We start from the raw sequence: 18,127 nt of genomic DNA on the forward strand, positions 1-18,127 counted from the left end.
TGCTTTCTTCTGAGCCGATTCCACCACAACTGAGTGGTGGTCGAGCTGGGATTTTTGAAAGCCAAGGGCTGACTGTACTAAATAGGTAGTGTCAGCTTTTCTGTGGACTGGGGCAATGGATCCTGGGTTTTCCCAATTCTTTTTGAGGAGGTCAAGAAGAACTTTATGAATGGGAATAGAAGTGATCACTTTAGGGGCATCCAGGAATTGGAGGAGCTCCATCATCTGGTACCTATCATCCTGCTCCGTCTGAAGCTGAAAAGGGACCAACTCAGACATTTCCTTCACAAAATTAATGAAAGAAAGGTCCTCTGGAGGAGAACGCTTTCTACATTCAGTAGGAGAGGGAGGTGAAGGTAAGTCATCGGTGTCTGTGGAAGTATCATCACCCCAGGTGTCATAAGGATCAGCAGACTGACCTGTAGGACAAGAAGGGGGTTGGATACCCAAAGGCCCCAGCTGAGGCTCAGAAAAAATTGAAGGAATCGCCGGGGGCACCGTGGACGGCCTGGAAGGCATCGGTGCCAGTATTGAAGGCATCGATGGCGCAGATGTGCATATCGCTCCCGATGAATGAATCTGTAGTGAGGGACGAAATGGCATTGATGGCCGAGGCAAAACTCCCGAAGGAGGGACGCGGAATGGTGTTTCTCCTCCCGATGAAGCTGTCAACAGGGAGCACACCGGAGCCATCAGAGACCCAGGAATCACCGGTGGAAGGGCGGTCATGAGTGCCTCCATCCGGGATAGCAGCGGTGCCAGCGCTGCTGTCATCGGGTCGATGACCAGTTCCACTCTCGGTGCCGGTGCCGGAGAAACCTGGAGCCGTTGCATCGCCTTGTCAATGGCCTCCTGGACCAGCCGATCCAGTTCTTCCCAGAGACCTGGAGCAAGCAGCCCCGGCTCCGTGATGGAAGAGGGAAGCGGAGGCACAGTTGGAGGGACCACCTTTACAGGCAGAATCGCGACTCCCAAACCCCGATCGGGTGAGGGTGGCCTCGATGCCCCGGTCGCAGGAATGGTCAATGCCATTTCTGGATGGGGCTTCTTCGATGGTGGCTCGGACGGTGGCGAGGTCGATTTCGCTCCCTCGACAGTCCGAGACTTATGATGCCGATGTTTCTCCCTACGATCCCCTTGATCTTGAGGGGGAGTAACAGGAGTCGAAGGCCGTGAAGACGTCGATGGCGGACGGTCACCGGACGGAGGTCGATGCTGGTGCGACTTCGACGGTGCCAGTTCCGATGACGTCGATGCAATGGACGGCATCAGGGTGTGAGCATGGAAGAGGAGTCCCATCTTCTCCATTCTGGCTTTGCGACCTTTTGGTGTCATGAGGGCACATTTGGTGCAAGTCAGGTCATCATGCTCCCAGCCTAAATACATTACACAGACTCCATGAGGGTCTGTGATAGACATGGTATGAGTACAGTCTGGGCACCGATGAAACCCCGACGCCATGGCCATCGAAAAAAATCGAGCCGCGGTACAGTCGACGGCCAGTAGGCTGTGAGGGCCAAACTCGACGGTAATTGACAGAAAACAGGTAAAAACTTACCGGAGTACCGCGGCCTGAGAAAAGTTAGAGGAGGGACCCCTATGGGGCAATTTAAGTTTAATTAACTCCGAGAGGAAAATTCCTGTCAGGAATCTCTTCAGAGCTCCTAAACCGCGAGGCTACTGTTGCACAGAAAAAAGACGACTGAAGGGGGACCCCTGCTGGCTGCAGGGTTAGTGCCATGCTGGGCATGCCCAGTAGGGGCCAGTCAAAGTTCTGGAAACCTTGACAGAAGTTTTCCGTGATTGGGCCCCATCCTGATGATGTCATCCATATGTGAGGACTACCATCCTGCTTGTCCTGTGAGAACAGCATAAACATGAGTAGCAGTTATTTTAGAAATTTCAACATACACTCAGAAATCAAGGCCCAGGAGTAAATTTGCATGCGTAAAAAAGGGGCAGACCTGGGGAATTCTGGGAAGGGGCCAACATTTAATTGCGTAAGTTGCTATTTTATAACAAGCTCTGCACAGTTTGAACTGCAAGTAAACCTTAGCCTACTATCTGGAGAGAACAGAAGCCCATAGGCAGTCCACCCAACTTTTTATTTCTTTTGATAGGAATAGGCTGGGCACTGCCATTGCCAAACAGACACTATCCAATTGGCAAATAGATTGCATCTCCTTCTATTATGCCCCAGGCGGGTCTGCATCTTGGGGGTCATGTCAAGGCTCATTCTTTCAGAGCCATGGCATAGTCGATGGCCCACTTGTGAGCAGTTCCCATGGAGGAGATCTGCAAAGCTGCAACGTGGAGTTCTCTACACACATTCACATCTCACTATTGCTTGAATAGGGATGGCTGATGCGTTAGTAGGTTTGGCCAATCGGTCTTTTGGAATCTGTTTGAGTGTAGAACCCAACTCTCTCTCCCCTAAGGCCTGTTTGGGTTCAGGCTGTCTCCCCCTCCTGTTACCAACAGTACCATTGTTGTTGTGCCTGTTGGTCCCCTTTTATGTTGTGGAGCAAGCAGCCTGTAACTAGGGATTCACCTGTGTGTAAAGACTACCATCCTGCTTGACCTCAAAGAAAGCAGAGTTACTTACCTGGAACAGGTGTTTAGAGGACAGCAGGATGTTAGTGCTCATAAAACCTGCCTGCCACCCTGTGCAATTGGGTTCCCCCTATTTTTTTCATTTATATATAACTATGTTATAAGACTGGAGAGGGATCCCATGTGAATGCTTGTTTTATGGCATGCTGGGCATGCTCAGTGTGCCAAGTCAAAGTTCTAGAAACTCTGACATAAGTTTTCTGTGTCGGGCTCCATCTGATGTCATCCATGTGTGAGGACTACCATCTGCTTGTCCTCGAAGAACAAATAAATTAAAATAAGATCAAGATCCATACAAAGATGATTACAAACCATTTGCAAAACATGCAATTTTCATGTACTTTAAGTGGAAAAATCTTGCATCAATTGTTTTCTATAAAATTGTGTGTGTATTTCTCGGACTCATGCAACATTTTAATTGAACCTATAAGTAACCTTTGAGGCAGATTTTACTATAGCAGTTGCTTCACAGTAAATATTAGAAATGAAAAAAATGAATAATCTGTCTACTGTAAATACTCTCTAAATCTTCAAAAATCAGATAGAAATACTGTCATGAGAGAATCAGTGTGGTTATTGAGATAAACTCCTGAAATACGCAGTTATGAAATTTCAGAAAAACAAAATTAGAATGCTGAAATAAAAATGCGCGCCATCAACCACAAGTATTAGTTCCTTGCCTGCAATATTAAAATTGGTTACTCTGGCTGCTCACAGATGTGCAAGGGAAATACTGAAAGAAATTGAACTGGGAAGCAAGCTCTTGCATTATTGCAAAATGAACCTATACCTACACCAGTTCTCCAACACCCTCCATCACTTGCTCCACACCCCCTACCCCTCACCCAAAAAGCAGCAGACAAGAGGAGTCAGATTTAATTTGCATGATTTGATTAGTAGGTGTAAAAGCATGTTTGATGTATACTTTGTTTATAAAATACATAAATGTGTGCAAACTCCCAAACCCCTCCCCAGAATCCCTCTAGACTCCTTCTTTGTATGCACATACTTTTCTGCTTGATAGTGACAGTATACGCATACTCCCGCTCTTCTGAAAACGTGCTTGCCACATACAGAGATTACATGCACATGTATATGTTTATTATGTATGCATAACCTCATGTAAGTTTGAAAATTCACCATATACTCTCCACTTAAACACTTTGCAGTTTTCATTGCTGAAAAATATTTTTTGTTATTGTAAATTGCTTTGATTTGCTTTGAAAGGTGGTATAATAAGAGCAATAAACTAACTAAACTAAACTTGTTCTATTATTTAAGATTATGTGGTGTGAATCAGCTTTATTCTGGGCCATGAAACTAGTTTTCATTCTTGAGGCTGAGCAAAAGGTCTGCATAATACATTTAATATTAGTGATGCATTCCCATCTTGGGTATCTTTACTTATATTTTTAGGAGAAACTGCTTAGAACATCACTCAAAAATACAGTGAACATGTATGTAAAACAGAGGTTTAATGAGAAGAGTTTCAGAGACAGCACTGAATTTTGAGCAAAAGGATCCCTATAATATGAATGAAAGCAAAGCACAAAGTGATATGTATATGACCAAACTAATCTTAAAAAAACAGTGAAATAACTTCTGATTTTCAAGAGCACAGTTAAAGTTACTAAAAAAAATATACAAGTCATAACTAAATAATGATAAATCAAAATGAATTTCTCTTTAAAGATTTCCGAATTCACATATACCAACCCTGACAGTATCCTTTTGAGTGCAAACCTGGGATCTAGGAGCCTAGCAGACCCCACCTCCCTCTCTATATTTATGCTGGTACAACAACAGATTGAAACAGTTTAAAGAGAATTGAAGCAAAAGAAAAAAGCCAAGAAACTAGAAATCAAGAAGCAGAATGGTTTTGCTAACCAGTGTATTTAGCAGCCTCTAATACATAGCAAGGGATTCATCAATGTATCAGTGGGAGCTCTTTCACTCCTCAATTTCTTCCTCCTCTTTTTATTTATTTATTACTTTTATCTTTTAAACTCTGCCCCGTTCCGCTTCCCTCCCCAAAGCAGTCTGCCCAGGAAACTTCAGCTTCCTTCTCCAGCCAGGGGTTGGGGGTGAGGCCCCCATCACCACTGCTCTTATGCCAGCAGGTATTGCTAATGTAGCGGCAGTCATCCTTTCTTCCGCCCAGGGCTCAAGTACACCACACCCCCACAAGGTGCCTGAGCTTTGCTAGGCCTGGATAGGAAACTTGACCCAGAATAACCTCTCACACCACAGTGCAGCGCATGACAGCTTAAAAGCAGTGGTGCCAATCCAGATACATCAGCACTTTATTACTCAAAAGGGCCTGAACTAAAAAAAATGAATCGAGTCAAAAAAATCTTTTCTTATGAACAAAGTCCCAACCAGCCACCACATAAAACATTTGAGTCAGGAACCCTCTAAGGGGGCCCATTTTCCTCCTGTCAATCCCTTCATTAGCAAAATTCTACTAACCTCTATGTCGGTCTGAAAATTAAAAAGGTCTATTCGTTGCCAATTACTTCCATCCAAAGCCAAGACATTCCACGTCTAGGAAGAGAATGTAGGAAAAACATCTTTAGTGAATTTTATTCAGGGTTTATGGATACATTTTCAGAATGTAGGACCTGAGTTTTAAACGGCAAGACCATTTGCTGGTGCTTGAAAGATGTAGTTTGCTTTTGCTACCTTATCATACGGTCAATTAAAATGTCTTTCAGATACTTTCATGCTTACAACCTCCCATTCCTGCATTGTGAAATATATTAATAAGCACAGGATGCTGGTAAAGGATCTTATCATACACTATGATGGAACGTCGAAGCGCAATTGCCACTTCCTAATGTGAGAGTCTAATGAAGGCCAAGGAGATGTCTGCCAGTATATACAAACAGATCTCCAAGCCAAACTTTCTTTTCAGCATTCTACATTAGATACAAACATAGAACAGCAGATTTTTGTGACTTAAGTTTCCTCCTGCTCCGTTGTGTTTCCAGCTCAAACAGAATCAGGGCCTAGATACGGTACCAAGAGCCTTCATTCACAACTACTTGGGAATTCCACCCCCACCTCCACCCACATTTTATATTCCTCACGCCCTAGGCTGGTCATTGCCATGACAGCTCTAAATTGGGAGATGTGCACCAGGGCTCTTTCCAGAACCCTGCAATCTATGGGTCTCAAGTCTAGCCACTAGGTGTCACTGTTAAGCAATGGCCACAACTCCCTCCCCCAGGAACTGTGAACACTGCCTCCACAGAATTCTCAGCCCCGGCCAATCTAGGCAACAGAAGATCAGATTTGGGGATAAAACCTGGCACCTGCCACCTGCAGGGTGCAGCACTTGCAGCTGAGGTCATCGGGCTGACAGAACAGCACATTTTTAATGTGTTTCTGAGTTGATGATTACATTTAACATTAACTTCCAGAGGATGCACTCTTTCAAGTTAGGAACCATTAGCTTTCCCATTTGCTGTCATCAAATGACCTAAAATAGTATCTTCTCTAAAAATGAATGCTACTTTATTTCACCGTATTGTTAATTTTCTGGAAAATGTACAGCAGTTATGATCAATAGTATTCATGATTTGTTTTGCATTTTTACATTGTTCACAAGTACTTTCCATTTTCATTACCCCTGGGTGGGAAAACCCAATGCACCCAAAGCCACGCAATCAAAGTTCAGACCCTATTTGCAAAACTTTCTAATCAAGCTTAGGCTCCAGGGCTCCCCGTGGTGGTGGTGGTGGGGGATTAGCTTAGCTTCAAGGCCCTTATGCATTCTAATTACACTACCTCTGAAGTCCCTTGTAAACAGCAGTCTACAGCAGCAGTAATCAGGCTGAAAACTTAGTGGTTTCCTAGTTAACTTTACTGATAGTTGATAAGATGGATGAAAAAGTAATTTACAGTTCTTTGATGTTAAATTCAATTGATTTACAGGATTAAGTGTATACATTTATGTCCTTACTCTTCTAGTAAAAATGTTTGGAATTTGTAATAGCCAATTCCTTAATGATTTAGCTCCTTTACCTTTCCAATAAATCCGACTGAAGAAAGTGTAAGCTTTCTCCCCATTTCCCAAATTTATGTCAAATTTTTCCCATTGTGAAATGGTCAAGTTGCTAGTCCCAATTACTTAACGGAATGAAACTTCCCAATTTTCATACCCCTTCTGAAATCTTCTGCATTCTCCTAACTCTCCTTCCGGTACTACTAAGTTGGCCCTCTCCTCCCAAGAAAGACACTTGCGTCAGTAGTGAAAATACTCTTGAAAGATACCTTAACTCCTCCTCTCTGGTAATGCATATCAATCCATTCCTCTGTGATGACACAGCTTCCACCCAGGTTCTTTCTAGGTGAAAGATACCTCTTCCACAGAATAACTAAAACTCTGAGTCCCTGGGCCCTAGGGTTTCTCAGCCCATAAAGACACAGACAAGAACTCTTAATGGAAAAAGGGAACCAAAAGAGAAAAAGGAAGGGTGGACAACTTCCTTTTCCAGAAACCAAATTAAGATTAAGATACTCTGTTTCCAACTCTCTTTACTCAGGTCTCTGTGAAGACGACTCTCAGAGTTGTTTTCCCAGAAAACAAACAAAAAGTGGGACCGCCCAGATAGAGCTGCCCCACAGCAGGGCAATTTATGAAAAATTGAATTAAGAATTCATGCCCTAAGATGGTGGCAAAGGTTTCTATACTGCTACTCCCCCTTGCTAGAGACAAACCCCTGCCTCTACTCACTAGTCTCTCTAAACCTCCCTAGCAAATTAGTATACTGCTTCTGGTAAGGAAAAACAAAGGTACCTTACAAATAAAAGTTGAATCATTGGATGACTCCGCCAGCGGGATGCATTACAGCTTCAGTCAGATTTTGAGAAAACTGAATTGTTGCTGCATACTGTCACTGATGTGTGACAAGTATATGAGGAAGAGTGGTGGAGTGGTGTGTAACTGGTCATGAGATGGAAATGTATACTACAGGGAACATCTAAGCAATGAGGCAAAGGTTTAAGAGAACTAAGTAACTTACCACGATCAGCTTTCTCATGTTCTGGAAATACCAGAACCTAAAGCAGCAGTATTAGCCAGAATACTGACCTAATTCAGTAGTTAGGAAACTTCATGAAGCCAATTATTTAACTTTCTCCTGTTGCCATTTTTATGTAATTCCTGAGCAGATATTAGCAATTAAAATTATGGAAAGTTCTTCTTGCGTAGATGCTCACACCATTATGAATCAAAGTGAATCAAAGTACAGCTGTGCTGATCAGAACTCAATGCAGGTAAAATTGTTCTTACCTGATAATTTTCTTTCCTTGACTCCTGCTAGACCAGTCCATTACTCTTGGGATATTGTTCAGCTGCCAGAGAGAGAGAGATCACACCCTCTTTATGACATCACTTTTACATAAAGGGGAAGTTATCAGAGGCCCTTGCCAACAGCCTCCTGCCATAGCAACCAGACAAGAAACCTCTATTATTATAGATACTTTTTTCATCCCTAAAGGTCATCCCTTCCTTGAGGGATGGGTGTGTGTGAAGAAGCATAGACAGGGAGAGAGAGGAGAGAAGGGAGAGCTTCACTTCATTCCTGGGTGGGGCCTGGATTGGTTTAGGAGGACTCAAGGAAAGAAAATTATCAGGTACAAACAACTTTCCCTTCATTTTCTTCCTACTAGACCAGTCCACTATCCTTAGGAGATACAAGATACCCATTATATAGGGTGGGAGGAAGACAAGGATGCCCAGAGAACCCCGGAGCCAAAAGTCATCTCCTCCTTTGCCTGCATGTCCAGCCTGCAGTGCTTTGAAAACTAGCACAGGGAAGGCCAAGAGGCAGCCCTGCAAATGTTTCCTGGAAAGACTGAGAAGCCTCTGCCCAGGAAGATACCTGTTTCTTGCAGAGTTTGTATGCAGGGCCACAGGTGCCCGTTTTCCTTTCAGTATATATATACAAGCCGTTAAGCCCGTTAAAACGGGCTACATTAACATTTTTTTTGGATCATTTCCTTCCCCCTCATTCTCCCTCCCACCTCCCCCACTCTCTCCCCTCAGTCACTCCTCTCTCTCCCTCCCTCCCTCAGTCACTCCTATCTCCCCCTCCCCCAGTCACTCCCCTCAGTCACTCCCCCCTCCCCCCTCCCCTGAGTCACTCCTCCCTCCCCTCAGTCACTCCTCCCTCCTCCTTCCCCTCAGTCACTCCCCCCTCCCCTCAGTCACTCCTCTCTCCCCCCCCTCAGTCACTCCCCCTCCTCCCCTGAGTCACTGCTCTCTCCCCCCTCCCCTGAGTCACTCCTCTCTCCCCCCTCCCCTCAGTCACTCCTCTCTCCCTCCTCCCCTCAGTCGATCTCCGCCGAAGACCCAGAGCGGCGGCCCGAAGACCCGGAGCGGCGGCGGCATGCGCGCGAGGGAGGGACAGACGGACGGAAGGAAGTCTGTCCCTCCCTCGCGCGCGCGCATGCCGCCACCGCTCCGGGTCTTCGGGCCGCCGCTCCTGCCGCTCCGGGCCGCCGCTCCTGCCCGGGTCTTCGGGCCGGTGCCGCCGCCGCCGCTCCTGCCCGGGTCTTCGGGCCGGTGCCGCCGCCGCCGCTCTTCGGGCCGCCGCTTCCGCTCCGGCCGCTCCGGGTCTTCGGGCCGCCGCTTCCGCTCCGGCCGCTCCGGGTCTTCGGGCCGCCGCTTCCGCTCCGGCCGCTCCGGGTCTTCGGGCCGCCGCTCCTGCCGCTCCGGGTCTTCGGGCCGCCGCTCCTGCTGCTCTGGTGCCGCCGCCGCTCCGGGTCTTCGGGCCGGTGCCGCCGCTGCCGCTCCCGCCGCTCCGGGTCTTCGGGCCGCCGCTCCTACAGCGCCATTTTTATTTTTAAGAGGCACACTGTGACCGACGTGCGCGCATGCGCGGTAGAGCTGCTCTCTACTGCGCATTTGCGGCACGTCGGTCAACCTTCGTTTATTAGGTTGATACCGAGGAGATGACTTCTTTGATCCATCTTACAGTTTTGGCTTTGGAAACTGCTTCTCTTTTTCGTGGCCTGCCAAATAGCACAAAGTACCTGGGGTTTGTTACCTTCAGATATCTCAAAATCACCCAGTTCACATTCAGCAGACTCAAACTGTTTTCATTACCCTTACATTCTTTTCTCCCGAAAGCTGGCAGGACCACTGCCCAATTCAGATGGAAGAAAAAGAGGGCACCTGTTTAAAGGTGATCAAGTGTTGAGATATTACTAAAGAGGGTTCTCTATAAGAGAGGGCCTGCAACTCCAAAATGCATCTGGTGCAACAAATTGCTATCAAGAAGGTTGCTTTAATGAGATGTTCTTGAAGGAGACCCTTTTCAAGGGCTCAAAAGATGATCCCCTCGAAGCCTTAAGTAATAGGTTAAAATTCCATTGAGGAAAATTCAATGTGAAGGGCGGTCAAATTCACTTCGCCTCTCTCAAAAAGCACACCATGTCTGTGTGCATGGCAACCTGAGTGCCTTTCATATGGCCCTTGAAGCATGATATGGCTGCCATCTGTACTCTAGGTGAATTTAGGGCTAGACCCTTATACAAATCCTTCTGTAGAAAGTCAAGGATTCGTGACACATGTGCCCTCCATGAAGAAATTCCATTCTCCTGACAGCCTGCCTCAAGCAACCTTCAGACTCTGATATAGGCTAAGGAGGTTGAGTTCATTCACTGCCTTCAGCATCGGGGCCACTATTGCCTGCAAATATCCTCTGTTGTCTTCTCTCAAGGGCCAGGCCAAATGCCAAGATGGAGTGGGATCTCCTGTCTGTATTAGGTCCTGTCCTTAGGGATGCCGCCAAGTAATCGCCCCACGTGATTATCATCAGGTCATATCAGGCCTGCCTGCCAGGGCCTCCTTGGTCAGACAGGGTTGCCGCAATCATTTTTGATGGGTGGGCTTCTCTTCTTTATCCCATCTTGCATATCAGTAACAAAGGTGGAAATATCAACCAAAGACAGACCTTGTATGTCAGGTGGAACCAAGTCACTGACCCCTTGGAATCCATCTGCTTATGACAACTGACTCCTAAGTCTGCCACGCACTTACTGGCGGATATCTTTCTGCATATCCTCTCTTCCTACCAGATGCCATGTTTCTAACCAGGATGGGTATGACTCTGCCAAGCTGAGTGTTCCATTCGCCTCCCCCCAAATTGGGTTAGCAAATGACTACCCCTTGGCCATGCATGCCCTCTTTATCCTTGGCCAGGGGGCCCTCTATGAAGGTCTGATGGCCCTTGATTACACTTTGTTCAATGGCTATAGAGCTGCCACTTTTACCACACTTATTTGGGTCCAATGATCCAATATGCTTCCCCACCTGATTGGGCTGGCCTATGGAGCTAGTGATATTCTATTGAGTGGCCCTATACCCACCCTAGACCAGTCTTTCCAATAGATAGGCTGATATGACTAGAGCCTTGCGAGTCCCTGAGGTAGTCTTTACTCTGCTTCCTCCATTGAGGATGGTCCACTGACAGTGGCGTAGAGTAACTGCTGAAGTTGGTGATGCACCAGAAAATTTGCTGCTGCCATGTGCCCTAGAACACAGTACACCATCTTAAATTACGCTGTGAGCACTACTTTCTTGGATGCAAAAAGCCTACCAAATTTATGCTCACAATAACCCAATCCTTAGAGAGAACATTAGCTAATACCTTAAAAGATTCACCTAATCTACTAACCACAGTTATAATAAAATGTGAAAGAAAAAATATTTTGTGCAAGAACATTCAAAACTGCTTTCTGTATGCAAGTGAAATTAATAAAGAGCAAACTTCTGTTTCAAATTGAAATGAAGAAGTGATAACCATAATACTGTAAAAGCCAGTGATAAGTCCCATCATTTTCACAGCAAGAATTAAAGTTACACAAGAACTAGATTTTTAAAATACACAGACCCTCACCCAATACAGAATAGAAATATGCCAACAAAAACTGAACTGGAAACCATAAGCCCAACTGTTATGCAGCATAACAATGGAAAAACAAACATAATTCCTCTCAAAATATCAAGCAATAAAATCAGAGTGGTCACCATACACCCATGAATACTGAGCATCCATCTCACCCTGATCTGCTTATGAGGACTCTCTTGGTGCTTTGTCTACAGCTCATGAGTCTTAGACTGGAGGAGGTTGGCTGTTTTGGCCTGAGGAACTTCAAGGCCTCAGTGAAGCTTCCTTTCCTGAGAAGCTTGAGATAGGTAATGTGCTGGCAGTCATCAACCCTGATGCCCCTTCAGGCATTGGTGTCCGAGAGGGAATAGAGCAGTGGCTCAGCTGCCAACAGCGATGAACTCAGTTCCTTTAATGCCCAGACAGAGGCCCTGCAGCAGCTTTTCCAAGGCCAGCTGGATCTTTTTATCCAATTCTTCCTCGAGGAGTGCTGATACAAACCCCGACTGGAAGGTAGGAGGCATGACCACATCCTCTTTGCAACAAAGAGGTAGATCAGTGGTGGACACCAGGACTGATGGAGACTGTCGATAGTCCAAAGCATGTCTTGAAGATGAGCTCTCCTCACCATGGGACTGCTTAGGTGGGTTCTCATTGGATGCCAGAATGTTGCTGTTCCTGACATTATGCATTGATGGAGATTGATGCTGGTGCTTCTTCAGCTTCTTTCAGTGCTCAGCATGAGATCTCCTTGATGCTGGAAATGAAGAGGCAGGAGTCAAAGATGTAGAACCAGACACCTTTTTCAAGCAGGAAGAGACAGACTGTGGCCTGTCTCTGGGTTCTCTATCAGCTGACAGCCCTGAGGTAACTCATGATCCCCCCACCCAATGCCAAGGATCCTCCTTCCATCAGTGCAGCTCTGAGGTCACTTGATGTTGATGCCTCCGATGCTGAAGGATCAATCTTCCAGTGCCCAAAGAGTCTATCCATAAATTCCAGTTGGAACTGGCATTCTTTCTAAGTCATGGTTACAGACTTGTGACACCCATGGACATCTTGCAAAGGACATCTATCATTGGTATCCATGACAGACATGGTCCTTTTACATTGGTGGTATTGCTGAAACTTGATAAGAGCAATTGGTCAATGGCCGTCAGGCACTGAAGGGCCCCACTGCTGCAGAGGGGAAGAATGTGAAATTAAACTTAACAAAAATACCAAAAAACCTTACTTAGGGATGACAACACGGAAAAGATGACCGTGAGACCCTGGACAAACAAAGATGTGATTGGGAAGCAAAATAAAAAAAAAATATATAAAAGAAAAAGGAGAGTGAGAAAACCATGACCATGGGGAAAAAAAAAAAAAAAAAAGAGTGAAAGGACCCCACATGGGCACATGATACAATGGCATGCCATGGGTATGCCCAGTGAGGTTCAGTCAAAGTTATGGAAATTTTGACAGTTTTTCTGTGCCAGACTCCACTGGATGATGTCATCCATGATGAAGACTGCCATCCTGTTTGTCCTTGGAGAAATATAAATCTGCCTATAGCAGGAACACTCAGTGAAAGGGCAAATGGACATAATAAAAAGGTATGCATGTATGATAAAGGCCTCAGTAGAACCATAATGTAGACAGACTTCTTTTCTCATCTCTCTGCCATCTTAAGTAGCCAAGGTCACTTCTCATGTGTAGTATTCTTAGATGTGACCAAGAATTGAGACAAAAGCAACTCTATAAGGTTAGAACCCACACAACTGATCAGAAGCAATTGCTAATAGTTTTATTTTGGGGGGGGGGGGGGGGGGGGGAGGGATTTTTTTTTAATTGTTTCTCTTTCATGACCATCCTATTACAGTTGGCATAGCAGGAACTTGCACTACAGTAGCTGAAATGGAGCAAAAATCTCCAAGCGTTGGCAACAACCAGCAATAGTCATAACAAAATTTCACAGCCAATAACTAAGTATTGAAGCAAATTATCTTGATTTACTTTAAACAACACTATTGTAGCCATCTGGGCCAGCAAATCTGAAGAAATGACGAACATCTTGTTTCTTTAAGCAACATTCATTTTCTTTAGACCCAGCAAATTTGTGATGTTTATATAAAATACAATTTAAAGATCTACAAATTCAAAACTTACAGGTTTTAAGAAATATATCATAATAAAAGCTGTTAAGGATAGTAGAAAACAGTATGGTTGTAGAACCTATGCATTCTGGTCAAAACAGGAGAGACTCCTTGGTTGCACTTGACTCTCAGCTTCTAGAGCAGGGCTTCCCAAGCCTGTCCTGGGGACCCCACAACCAGTCAGGTTTTCAGGATATCCACAATGAATATGCATGAGATACATTTGTATATACTGAGTCTCCATGGTATGCAAATCTATCTCATGCATATTTATTATGGATATCCTGAAAGCCAGACTGGCTGTGGGCTCACCAGGACAGGTTTGGGAAGCTCTGTTCTGGAAAACCAGTGCTTCCACTGAAGTGCCCTTCCCAGTATGTCTGCGAATACAATGTCTTGGTAAATTTGATACTATACCTTGGAAACTTGCGCACACCGGCACAAAGTAACTACGTCCAAAAAGGAAAATATTCTAGAATAAAAAGAATAAATAAAGTTATTTTGTCCATGCATGATTTTTCTAAATTGAAACAAAAAAACAAATTTTAGTATTAATTATTCTAGTTACTATACTGTCACAGTTTAAAAACGATACATATTTTGATAAAACATTTCATTTCTAGCATAAAACAAATAATGCTATATTTGAGGCCAGCTTGATGGCTCATCAGTTTGAGTTCCGAGCTGCTAAGTGGGAGGGGCCTCAATTTCCCTCAGTGGTGCTCAAGCCAGTTCTCAGGTGCCCCTGCCCCACCATTCTGTTTTTTCAGGCTATCCCAAATAAGCATGCACGAGATTTATCTGCATACATTGGGTTTAGGGCCCAGAATGAAATATGCACATGTGTGTCATGCATAATTATTAGAAATATCCAGAAAACCAGCTGGGGGGGACCCAAAGGGCACCTGCTAAGGAAACATTCAAAGCTTGAAGGAGGACTAAGTTAAGCACCACTCACGCAGTGGCAACAACACATGGGAGGCAACTTGGAACACACTGGCAGTCAGACATTATTTAGTTCTGATGAGAAACAGATGTGAATAAATAAGGAGCAAGGCTTATTGGGGAGAACTTATCTTCCCTTACTTTTGACTTTCATATCTATCACCTTACAAAGTGCAAGAGCCTAATGTCGTGAAATCATGAATAATGAAATTTGGTATACGCTTGTTAGATCATTTACCGGTAATTACAATCACAGAACAATTTCACGGCAGGTTGTAGCACAACAATGATTTCTTGCTGCAGTATAAATTTCTTAGGTAAAGTTGAGGGCTTGAAAAGAAAAAAACCCAAACAAACCCAAGGAGAAGCAGAGATGTTTAATGTCAAAAACAAGCAGCCATCCTGCAAAGCTTCCCTTCTCATCCAAATACTACTTTTTAAAATTTTATTCCAAAAGGCTCAGCTATCAGACTATCATTCTGCTCTTTAGATCCTATTCTCCCCAAATTTATTATTGAATTGTGACAATTTCTGGTACCCTGGCTCACCTCTATAAAGCAATGTCATGTTGACGGTTGCTTGCCCTCTTCCCTCACATAGGCAGCGATAAAGCCCATACTTAAAAAAAAAACAAAACAAAAAACCCCTAAAAAACAAAAACCTAGCTCCGATTAAAAAATAGTGGACACCACCATCCAGTTTCAGGAATCCCCTTCCTATCCAAAATAGTGGAAAATGTTGCCTACTACCTACTTGTAGATTTCATGGAGGAGATTCATACTCTCCATATCCAATACGGGTAAATAAAAGGTCATGAAACAGAATCTGACCTACTGGCCTTAGTTAATAGTAACGGACAATCAAATATACCCCCCCACCAACCACTGCAGTTGAAGTTGCAAAACATATTGGCGTTCTTTGTTCATCAGAAGCCTAGAAAAGATAAGTACTGATGCCCAAATGTTACTGGATCAGATAAAATTGAATTGCATTGTATTAAAAGGATAAATCTTTTTTGTGTAAAAGTAACAGGATCATTGTTTGATAACTGCATAAAACTTGCATTACAATCTGAAGATTTTGGGACATAAAAGAAAAAAAGAAAGTGAAACTGACATCGTTTAAACTAAAGCAATGGTAAAGTGAACATAACAGGGTTTTTATTTTTCCAGTGATGGCAGCTTAAAGTGGCTTATGCACTGCAAGAAATTATCAGCGAGATTTTCTGAAGGTGCGCTGTCTTGAGATTTTACCCTTCTTTTTCCATTGCTTATAATATAGATTGGGCTACGTAATGAGAATAGATTATTAGTTTTTGAAATGTGGATACTGATTGAACAGAAGTAGAAGATTTAAAAATAAAAATCAAACAAATTTCTGGTATTGAAAAGTATTTGACTGTCAGTTACAGTATGTGTAGGTGCACATCTGAGTCAGTTTATTAGCTTAGTTATTAGTATCCATAGTGCATACAGATCAAAGGGGGTGACTTCTTGTCTTATTAGATTTCTCTGTAGTAATCAACAGTGTCAACCACCAGTTCCTTCTACACCACTTAAAAAGAAACTGGGATAGACGAGGTGGCTCTCAAATTGTTTCAGTCATTTTGGAGCAACATATCCCCATCTGTGTCATGGGCCAGTAAAAGCTCCACCCCAAGGAAACTTACTTACAGAGTACCCCAAAGGATCAGTACTTTCACAAATCCTTTTCAACAACTACATCTGCCCTAACTACAACATCATCCAATCCTTTAACAGAATGTCATCTGTTTGCAGTCGACATTCAACTGTACATAAAAAGAGACTGACCGACATTCAACTGTATATAAAAAGAGACTGACCGAGCCACAGCCATTTCCAACTTTAACCACTGCCTTTCTACATTAGCCCAATGGCTCAATGCTCACAAACACACAAACCATCCAAGATATTTTTTAGGTAAACTATAAATTTTACCCTCCCTGTCAGGGACTTTCCTAAACCATCCATTGCCTCAGGTACAAAAACTTAGATTGTAAGCCCTCTGGGGATAGGGAAATACCTACAGTACCTGAATGTAATCCACTTTGAAGCGCTGAAAAAGTGCAAAAAGCGGAATATTAATCTAAATAAAAAATAAAATAAAAAAAACCTAAAGATGCCATATGTAGTTTAGGGGTCAGTTTGATCAATTCTCAATGGAAACCCACATTTTAAGTCATGGTGAGATCCTTATTTGTGCATTTCCACAGATTTTGACAACTGCACAACTTTGAAAAGTTTTATGAAGATTTTTTTTTAGTAATTTAGTATTTCTTGGCAATTTTTAGCATCTGTTTTTGTTTCTCCCTTTCATGTTTGTATTTTATATTATGAATGTAATACAATGTAAACTGCCTTGAGCAGAGGGCGGTATATAAATATAAAGATAAAGTAGGATCCAATTATTGTTATACATTCCCTGATTAACAATCAATTAAAAGTGGTTCCCAAACCTTACTCCTCAGCCATTCAGGTTTTCAGAATATCCAAAATGAATATACATGAGATCAATTTACATACAATGGGGCAGTGCATGCAAATTATTTCATGCATAATTACTGCAGATATCTTGAAAACCAGACTGGCTGGGGTCACCTCCCAGGATAGGATTGGGAGCCACTGCCTTGGACTATTGCAACTTCCTATACTATGGCATCACATAACAGTCTCAAGCAACTCAAACTGCTACAGAACACAGCAGCAAGGTTATTGGGCAAGGCAAAATCATCTGACCATGTGAGGCCAATTTTAAAAAAACTACACTAGCTTTCTGAAGAGAATAGGGCAAAATTCAAAGTGCTATGCATTATATTCAAATGCATCAACCCAACGGCTCCAACATACTTATCCCAACTTCTGCTCACTTACATTCCAAGGAAAGAGCTTTGTCCTCCCATCCTGGTTCTGTTCAACCTTTCCTCAGTATCAGCAAAGTTATCCTGCATGAGACTTAGTGCTTTGTGCTGCTTTGCAGTGAAAAAGGAGAATTTCAAAAGCCTGACGCGTGGATTAATTAGGGGATGTGCAATATGTCGGGCTTCAACGTGATGAGCAGATTTTAAAAGCTGCTGAGATATGCACGGATTTACCAGAGTGGGCACATAATGGAGAACTGCAAAACGGAATGTGGTGTGCGTTGGGCAGGGCATGGGCATTTCAGGGCATGAACCCGAGATGTGTACATAAATATTTACCCCATCTGGCACGCTAACGCCCCCTGCTGCATAACTTGACTTGTGCTATGATGCTGTTTAAGCTCTAAAATAAAAATAAATAAGTAGATTTGCAGGGTTTTCAGGGTTGGGGATAACTAGATGGGGTTGAAGAGTATTACACTAGGGGTGTTTGGAGGATCTCTCTCAACTGGGTGAACAGAGGATGAACCGGTAAAACTGGAAATGATGTCTGCACACGCCCCTTTTAAAATCTCTCAATTTACATAGCAGAAGCAGTATTTGCTTGCGCCCACGTGAGCATGGCCAGGCTGTTTTATAACATGCGCGTATAT

At 43.7% G+C, this 18,127-nt stretch overlaps 1 protein-coding gene across 2 annotated transcripts in view; it reads right to left on the bottom strand.

Annotated features, from left to right (window-relative positions):
- The window catches only part of FBXL2 (F-box and leucine rich repeat protein 2), a 239,067-nt gene that overhangs the window by 149,313 nt on the left and 71,627 nt on the right, over positions 1-18,127 (bottom strand). For both annotated transcript variants that reach the window (XM_029589646.1, XM_029589645.1), the window contains exons 3-4: positions 14,069-14,123; positions 5,083-5,157 (exon numbers count right to left, since the gene is read on the bottom strand). In XM_029589646.1, the coding sequence (XP_029445506.1) occupies positions 5,083-5,157; positions 14,069-14,123 (130 nt within the window). The remainder of the gene's footprint in view (positions 1-5,082; positions 5,158-14,068; positions 14,124-18,127) is intronic.

This window comes from Rhinatrema bivittatum, chromosome 2 (genome assembly GCF_901001135.1).
Source record: "Rhinatrema bivittatum chromosome 2, aRhiBiv1.1, whole genome shotgun sequence".
Classification (NCBI taxonomy): domain Eukaryota; kingdom Metazoa; phylum Chordata; class Amphibia; order Gymnophiona; family Rhinatrematidae; genus Rhinatrema; species Rhinatrema bivittatum.